The sequence below is a fragment of the Triticum dicoccoides genome, chromosome 2A (assembly GCF_002162155.2).
Source record: "Triticum dicoccoides isolate Atlit2015 ecotype Zavitan chromosome 2A, WEW_v2.0, whole genome shotgun sequence".
NCBI classification, from domain to species: Eukaryota; Viridiplantae; Streptophyta; class Magnoliopsida; order Poales; family Poaceae; genus Triticum; species Triticum dicoccoides.
Genome location: NC_041382.1, coordinates 762,472,955 through 762,482,546, shown reverse-complemented (window position 1 = coordinate 762,482,546; position 9,592 = coordinate 762,472,955). Strand labels below are relative to the sequence as shown.

The window sequence follows — 9,592 nt, the reverse complement described above, 5'->3', positions numbered from 1 at the left end:
TGGCTGGGGACGCAGGCGTGGCTGCCTCCTACGGTGGAGGCGCTCACCCTGGCTCAGTGGCTGGTGTCAGGCTAGGAGTAGATGGGGTGTCTCTGCTCGTCCTACCATGGTTGGGTGCACTATGAAGTGTGTGGTGTACAGTGTTTCGCGGGTGCCGAGGTGGTGGTTTTGGATGGTGGGCCTCGCTCCATGGTAGTGGCTTCACCTATTGGTCGTGTGGGTGGCAAGTGGTGTAGGGGCGGGGATGCTCTGGTATGCTCTACCAATGCCCAAATTCGGTGAGGATGGGTCGGCCCTCGATGCGGTGGTGACTAGGACTTCTCTCAATGGTGGGGCTAGTATCCGAGCGAAGTTCGCGTTTCTGGCGCCGACAGCGGTGGCATCCGTGAGTGTCGCTTGCTTTCCGAAGACATTGTCGTGGGTCTCGCCCTTATGCCAGGGCTCCGGGTGAAAACATCTGGCTGGTCGGACTGGATGGCGACGATGCTTTGCGCCATCACGTCTTGGGACGTTGTTTTAGAGCTCAGGAGTCTTAGGTAAGCCTGCGGAAAGATAGTAGGCTTGTTCCCATGTCTATCTTGTATCCGTGACCTACTTTGTAATTGTAAGGGGGGCACTCCATCGTATTGCATCGTTCATCCGTGTATTTTATTGTGTTGATCTATACACAAAATGAGATGAAAGCCTGTATTGAGTCGTCTCCGATTCACCAGTTATCCCCGTGCTCTTGACATAGACAATGGTATGGACGTGTTATTTTCTCCCTCCCTTCTTTCGATAATGTGGGAGTGACGGCCAAGCTCCCGCTACAGGTTGGTCCACCGCCGGATGGGTGGATCCCGTGGTAAAGAAGTCCGACGAGCCTGGCGACCCCAAGTCTAGCTCAAAGAAAGCAGACCAACGGACTTACTAGCCGACGTACCAACCCCGAATTGAACTTAGTTCGGGTGAAACATTAAAAGTTAAATAAATATTAAGGTACAAATGCAAGTTTGTTCAACCAAAATTCAAGATACTAAAACATCAAAATGCGAAATAAATACATTAGAAAGTACTCCCTCCGTAAAGAAAATACAAAAGCGTTAAGATCACTATTATATATATTTCTTTACAGATTGAGTAATAACATAGACTCTGCAACTTTAAATGCTTATTTGATGCTCACCCGCTGCCTGTTGGACTTTTCATCTCAGCAACCAACGGAGCTATTCCCACAAAATTGGAGCACTGTTATGACTGTAGTGGAGTACTACCACTCCATAAACCAATCAATTCAACATACCCCGACTTTGACGTTCGAGAAGATCAGCACAGAATCATATAAAATCAATGACCCGAACTGACCTGACCTGACCAAACAGCGGCAGCGTTCCACACACACACCAATCTGTTATCTGTCAATCCAGGGGATCTCTCCCTGATCTGCACGTTTTCTCCGATGTAGTCCAGCTGCGTTCCACACACAGTTACATGTCACGTCGACGATGACACGCCATTTGCAACAACAGTTTTGCATCACTGGTCCGCCGGATGGATCCGGCCCCGCGATCAAAGTCCGGCGAGCCTGGCGACCCCGGGTCCGGCCGGCCCGGACCAAGCCGGCAAAGTGGCCACGCCCACGTTTCCCTCATGAACAGAACCGCCAGCGGGTGGCCGGCGTTTCCCGGCGGGCCATTTTCGGATGATCGATCCCCTGTCCGTCCATGCCGACCGTCCCGTCGCCTGGCCCCGCGGCGTCACACGCACCTGATGGCTCGACCACCACTAGCCTATCCACCTCCTCCCTTTCATGATCGAGACTTTGATTCTGCCCGAGATCTGGATGTCGTCTAGGCACATGGATCGTGGAACAGCGACTGCATTGCCACTTGCATAGTAGCTACACACATGACATGCATCTACGATTGATCGGTCGCGTGGAGATGCTCGTGACTTGCAACGAAGGTCACCCGCGTCTTCCATTTTGGACCACCGAGAACGTCCACGATATATTAAAACATGTTATACGAAAACGTATTTTTTGCCGCGATATATGGAAACGTATTTCAAGATAAACCTAATCGCGGTATTGATATATCTCTATATAACATGATCAAAATCGACAAAGTTTGGCATTTTTTTAGAAAGTATGTTTTTCGTCACTCAAATTTAAAGGAAGCTACCTTTGGTCCGTCAAAACAATTTGGTCCCTCAAAAAAATTGGTTGACATTTGGTCCCTCAAGTCTCAATACCGTTACAGTTAGTCTAAAATCAGCTTAGAGAGGATAACCAACCATGCGTCCTCGGTTTTCTCTCTCCTCCAGTTGTGTAACCTACTTGCGCCTCCGTCAAGGAAAACCGGTGCTGACGTGTCTAGGGAGGGTCGTGCCACCACGCGTCCCTTTGATCTGCAGCACCGCCAGTGACACAGAGGTGAGAGCCGCTGCCCCTCCCCTTCCCTCGACTCGACCGGCGAGGCCCCAGCTAGCGACAGGAACACGCCGACGTCGCCCTCACCTCCCCTTGTGTCTACTTCATCGACGAACCCACCGTCGTTCGTGTGCAGTGCACTTTCTAATTTTGGACACAAGAAAATAGCTTCCACGTGGCCAGTATTCTGCTCAAATCTAGGTTTGGATGAACTTTACCTGGTTCTTCCGAGACTTTAGGGACGAAATGTCATCCACAAATTCTTGAGGGATCAAATGTTAAATTTCAGCAAACTTAAGGGATGGAAAACATACCTTCTCTCTTAAAAAAAACTTTGTGCACTATTAATTTGGCAAGGAAGACATTGCCTAACGCAGAAACACGCAGTTTTACCATGTACTTGAATCTCCCCAACCTTACATAGGCAGTACTACTACTAGTACCAACCCTGTACGCAGTACACGTAGAGAGCAAATTACTCCAGACGAGGTGTGGACTGCCTTTAGAGCATGACACCGGAATCAAGCAGCATCAAACGCAGTACGTAGGCAGCATCGATCGACAAATGAGACGCAGATAGCGAATCAACCTGTGGTTGAGTTGGTTAGGTGGACAGTGGTATCCCCAGCCCATCAGGGTTCAAATCCTGGTGCTCGCATTATTCCTGGATTTATTTCAGGATTTCCGGCGATGCGCTTTCAGTGGGAGGAGACGTTCCCGTCGACGACGAGGCGCCTACGGTAACTTCGTAAATCTCAAGATGATATGCCGGCTCAGTCTTTCGGAGGTGCTCATAGGGATAGGATGTGCGTGTGTGCGTTCATAGGGATGAGTGTATGCGTGTGTATATGAGTGCTTGTGTCTGTACTGATGCTAAAAAAATGAGACACAGATACGGTACGTAGGAAGCAGTACGGTACGTAGGAAACAGTACGCTACGTACTACGCGAGACGCGACACCCGCCGTGCGCTCCACGGAGTAGGTACGTGCCGCTCTCATAACTCGGGTCAGCCCGTGCGATCTTGTCCGACTTTTCCCCCTTCCCCGAAGATCACACCGGGCCGGTACTGCTCACTCTAATGCTAGTGGTCATGAGTTCATACAGTTGCAATCAGAACTTTATGACTCTGCTTCACGCAGTGATCTTGAATTCATGACATTTCTCGCTAGCTGTTTAATGCCAGAGCAGGAGTTTTTTTTTCCTATGGACCAGAGCAGGAGTTACTGCTACGTTTTCCCTGCTGCCTGTGCCCTATCTCTGAATTCTAACAGTTCAAGCCATGTGGTTTCACTTCCAAAACAGGGTTTACATCTAATAACTTCAGCATTTTTTACTCACCAGGTGAAACGTACATTTACCGGTGATAAAGAAATATAGATATATTGATGATTAGTATTATTACTCCAGTAAACAATGGGAAGTCAAGGCTAGAAATGCGACTTTTCTTCATGCAAACCAACAAACAACTGCTACAACTACTTGTCCACAACTCAAATCAAAGATAATATATACGCACATACATGTCCGACTTTGACATTCCACGAGACAAGACACAGAATCAGGTAAAATCAGAACCCAACCTAATAACTAACACACAGCTGCACGCACCAATCCGCCATATCTTCTCCCTGATCCGCGTGTTTATTCCCAGTTTAATCCAGCCACATGTGGCCACATACAGCGCTCCCACACCTCACCTCACCACGCCTTGTGCGGAAGCAGAATCTGGCACCAGGTAAGCAGATCTCCGGGGAGATACTTCCACAGTGCCCCCATTCATTACCATATCTCCCTACCTCCATATATGCTCCGGCCTTTGGACTTTTCAGTTTTTTATACGCCGCGTATAACAACAGCTCACCTAAGACAACCCACAAGCATTGTATATGTACATTTACGAGATACGCACGTACGATCAAGATTGTGCTTCTGCTAGTATATTAGCTCGTCGACATCATCATCAGCGGAGCTATTTAACAATCAATCATCCAAATTGTATCGCGTGGCAGACAAAGCATGATCAGGGGCAGGCAGATGCGTGAACTGCATGCGGCGACCATGTGCAGATTAAGTAAGGAGAAGCGATACAGACGATGATGGTTAATTGTTGCAAAAGATTAGCTCTGATTATGGAACTGTCAACATGTTGCTCTGATCCGATGCCATTTCGACATTTAGCCAAGATGGGAAACTTCTCTGAACAACATTCATTCAGAGGATTTCCTTTCTTTTGGCCGGATGAATACTCTGTTTTGATTTATTTTTTCTTGGCATCTTTGAAGAAGCAGAGCACACAAGGGGACGAACTAACATCCTAATCTAGTCATCATCATCTACTAGGACCCCAAAAAGTTAAGCTGTTGTTTGAGGCGGCAGCAAGCGGCGGATCTATGTCCATGGAAAGAACACCGAAGAAAAAAGAATGAAAAATCCTACTTAAGAATTAATCCTCCTCCGTAGATGATCCACGGGTGCGGCGAGAGACGGTTCATCACCGGATGCGGTTGCAGAGGCGGGAGACGTCGGAGGGGCGGACGGGCTTGAGGAGGAACTCCTCGGCGCCCTCCTCGAGGCAGCGGGTGATGCGGTTGGGCACGTTCTCCGACGACATGATCACCACGGGGATCTCCCGGAGCTCCGACGACTCCTTGACCCGCTTCAGCAGCTCGTACCCGGTCATGCCGGGCATCCAGTAGTCGGTGATGATCATGTTCACGTCCGTGATGAGCCCCAGGCCCAGCAGCTCCAGCGCCCGAGTCGCAGAGTCCACAGTAGTCACTGCAACATAGAACAAGGCAGATTAGAACATGTACGACGAGGATGGATCGAGTAGCCGTCCAATTTCTTGAAGAATTGCCGGAGCGCGGCTTGATTGGATTGATTCGATTTCTCACCTCTGTATTTTGAGCTGCGGAGGATCTTGGCGATGACGGCGCGGTCGACGACGCTGTCGTCGACGGCGAGCACGTGCAGCTCCGCCTGGACCTGGACCTGGACGACGACCTCGTCGGCGTCGGTCATCACCGGCACCACCTTGCGGTCGCCGGCGGCGGTGGGCTTCGGCGAGGGCGCCACCTTGGCGGCCATGGCGGCCGGCAGGGTCATGGCCGGAGCCTGGGTGGGAGCAGCCGCGGCCATCAGTCGATCAAACTCTCTCGCCGAAGAAGCAGTAGTAATATGGAACGGCGAAGAGCTCTTCTTCTTGGCTTGAATAGATTGGTGCGTTTGGGTGTTGGTTGGGTTGGCCGCGACGCGCGGCGGTATATATACAGGGGCGGGGGGGAAGCGGAAAATAAATGCGGGGGAAATCCTGCGAGATCTCGAAAGGGATCCTAGGCTCGCGGATCGAGTAAAACCCAGCCCCCGGTGGGGCCCGGCCCGATCCGGGCGCGGATCCGCGGGCCCCGCGGCCCAGCCCGGGAGATCCCCGCCGGGATTTTCCTGCCGAGCCCCTCGCTTTCGCTGCGTCACCCCCTCCATCGCTCACGCACACCGTATGCTGTCTGCGTATCTTCTCTCTTCCCTTTTTCTTTTCTCTCCTTCCGTTGGGGTGTGGGCAAGTGGGGGAGATGAGATTTGCATGCATGGGGCACGCACAAACTGCATCACTTTTTTTTTTAGTTTTTCTTCCTGCTATACTATATCCGGCTAGCAACTGAGGATTTGATTTGGTCTTTCCGGGCGGCAGCAGGTGATCCGTACCGGGTGGGCTCGGGGATTTGCTTCAAAATTGTGGATCTTTTTGGGTGAGCGGCGGCACGATACGTCTTGATTTCAGAGATTCACCCGTGATTCGTGAGATCATCGGCTTCGTTTGGTTTCCTTCCGTGCGTGGAAGGGTCACTTGCCCCTTCGATACGAGGAGCCCCTCCCTCCTCCTCCTGCATCACAGCTGTTGCCGATCCATCTCACACGCGATCTCTCCCTTCCTTCATTCCACTCCCAGCCCAGCCCACGTACGTAACGCACCACCAACGTCGTGCCGTGCGTGCGTGCGTGCATGGCAGGATCTCCGGATTTCATTCGCGATCGCTCGGGCGGGACGGGCCATTTACGCCGGCCGGCCGCCACCGACCGGTCGCTCGTCACGCCGTATCGCGTCGCGTGATCTCCCTTCCACCACTGGGCGGAACGGATTACGGAAGGGGACCAACAACGGCAGGCGAGCGACCCGGCCGTACGCCCGTCCACGCGTCCGCAGTCCCATGATACGTTGCAGATCTCCGGTGCGGGGATCGACGACGATATCGACCGGACGGACGTCGGTGGCGTGGGGAGCACTGGTACGGGCTCGTAGGCAGCGGCGGTGGATGGTAGAGGGGTTCAGAGCGAGTGAATGTCCATGGCAGAGCACGTACCGCCAGATTTGGATTCTGGATGCTGCTGTACTGGAAAAGGTGATCGCAGAATCGGTTGCGGCAGGCCGTGCGTCCGCCCAATGAATGAATGCTCGTGACCTAGTACGTACCGGATACAGGAACCTTTCTCGCTACGCAAACCGTGATTGCAGAGGCCAGCTAGCTGCATCCTGCGTTCGTGGGTGCAGATCTTTCTGTTTTCCGCAAGAGAAAACGTAGGCACGATTTTGGCGACGGTCTGATCAACCGGTGGACTGTTTTTCTGGTGCGTATTGGTTTTGTGATGAGATCGTATTCACTTCACCGTTTCAACGAAACCGACTTTTCTATCTTTGTCATAGGAGCAATAACCGAGAGCTTTGGCTGTTGCTTTTACAATATCTTTGGTAGTACTTTCTCCGTCTCACATTAACTGCCGCTCAAAGGATGTAGTATCTAATCTCTGTCTCATATTAATTATCGCTCAAACCATATGTAAGTTGAGTAAAATTTGGCAAGCGGTGGAGTACTTCTTTCATACATTGGGGGCGTTATTAAATGGTTTCAACAAAAACTACTTTTTACCCCATAGAAAAAACTAACACTACTTTTCTATTTTTGACATCGCGCAAAAGCCAAGAGCTTTGGTTATTTCTTTATTTTTTTTGCGAGATTAATAGTAGTTTATTCCATCATGTTAGAGCTACAAATCTCCGGCAAGATTTCCTCAATACATGGGGGGACCTTTAATGTGCCACATAGTCATGGCTGGATTAGAGCGACGGTACCTTGTCAGACAATCCGCAACAATAACTTTAGTACTAGTTGAATACCCATGTGTTGCCACGGGATGACATGTAAAATCTAGAACATAACTTATTGATTCAATGTGTCTCACTTGGACGGACATGTTGGAAACTATGATACAAAAATTGTAATGCATAGATCAAGAAATATATATTACAATATTTTATTGGGGGCAAAGGTGTGCGTGCAATTTTTGGTCATAACACGGGAAGACGTCACCATTTATACCATGCTTCCTCCTCCGCCCCCTCCTGCTCAGGGACGAAGCTAGAAAAAATGGGCACTAGTGTCAACCGCTGCCCACGCTAAGCCTCTTGCAGAAATTATAGTGGTGCAACAACATAGATAATGGCCGAGAGCGATATAAAGAGCAACAATATGCAATGAGTTGGTGATATTATTATTACATAAAAAAATTAAATACCGAGTAGCGAATATTGGCTGAACGAAGTCATAAAGTAACACTTCTTTACATATTCCGGAAATAATAGGCAAAAGGATGACTTTCGAACGTTTCACTTGTAACTTTCTGGAAAGGATGAACAAAAGGACATATTATATTCACAAGAATAGTAAGAAACAAATAAGGCAGAAAATAAGTATCATTAAGGAAAAAAAATAAAGTGATCCGAGACTCACATTTTATAACTTCCCTTCTCGATCTTCCATCTTCTTAAATAGATCAATCACATCATCATTCGTTATTGTAGAAAATATGTCTTTCACCACATAGCAAATCAGGCAATCACTCGTGAACTCATCACCCATTCTGTTCCGCAAAACACTCTTGACGATATTCATTGCTGAAAAGCATCTCTCCACTGACGCTGTGGCAACTGGCAAAATTAGCACCAACCTGAGAAGTTGATACACCAAAGGAAAATCAAGATGCTTTTTAGTTTCCACCAACACTTTGGCAAGATCAGCAATGCCATCCAAATTGGCAAACCTTTGGTCCGCTCGGACATTGTCTATGAAAATCCGAAGTTCATGACCAAGATTCATCAATTGTGTTGAATTGAAATCATCAGGATAAAACTCATCTTGCTTCTTATGATTCTTTGTGTACTGCCATATTTTTTTCGATCAGCTGGATCATGAGGAAGTGCATCTAAGTTAATTTGTGCCGGAGGCGGAGGAGTAGTACCAATATTTGATGCAAGACCTTGTCTTGGTCTAACCAATGTTGGGGATATCGTTTATCGAGAACTTATCGGTCGACCCATGATAAGGAGTAAATCGGCCAGTTTATCGGCATATCGGCCGATTTATCGCCATATCGGCTGATTTATCGGCCGATTTATCTTATCGGTCTGACAGCGGTAAGCGATAAATCGGCCGATTTATCGGCATATCGGAAGATATCTTGAACAGTGGGTCTAACTGGCCTTGAAGTCCCTGCCACATTACTATCTGGTGCTGGTCGTTTCCCTTTCAACAAAAAATTATCCATATCCTCCTGCTCCTTGGCAAATCAAAGAAAAGAAATACTTAGCCAATAGCCATCATGAAATCAAAGCACAAGTAGAATTGTAGACAGTCTAGAGACCGAGAGAGAGGGTGCATATTACCTGGGATGGGAAGAACCAACACTTGCAAATTAAAGATTTTGCACTGGCGGATGGTCGGCCGATATCAACATTCACCCGATGAAATGGCGTCGAGTTCGCCGTCGTTCGTCGCCGATTCACTGCGGCGGCTGCGAAAATAGGGATCGAGATGAGGAGGGGAAGAGACGAGGGCGTCCGTCGCGTACAGGTACAGCGTACAGCAGATCGATTAATTGATACATAGAGACGTGCGTACGCATTGGGCCTGGCCTTGTGTCATTGTTTGCTGTCGCAGGCTCTTGATTTTTTTAGAACTTAATGGATCATATGGGCTAAGGCTTTAGGAATTAGCTGCTCTGCTGCTAGGATGGGGTCAATGGAATTTTTGGGCTGGGGTCAAACGCATTTTTGCTAATACTTATTAGCTGAAAGGCCAGAAGGCACTGGTGTCAATTGACACCAGTGGCTACATGGGAGCTCCGTCCC

At 49.0% G+C, this 9,592-nt stretch overlaps 1 protein-coding gene across 1 annotated transcript; it reads right to left on the bottom strand.

The window, feature by feature from the left end:
- Positions 1-4,509: 4,509 nt before the first annotated feature.
- On the bottom strand, positions 4,510-5,658 carry LOC119357065 (two-component response regulator ORR6-like). Its single transcript, XM_037624050.1, has 2 exons — positions 5,307-5,658; positions 4,510-5,190 (listed from the first exon to the last, which is right to left on the bottom strand). The coding sequence occupies exons 1-2, from the start codon at positions 5,548-5,550 to the stop codon at positions 4,904-4,906; spliced, it is 531 nt and encodes a 176-aa protein (XP_037479947.1). The 5' UTR covers positions 5,551-5,658; the 3' UTR covers positions 4,510-4,903.
- Positions 5,659-9,592: the final 3,934 nt, after the last annotated feature.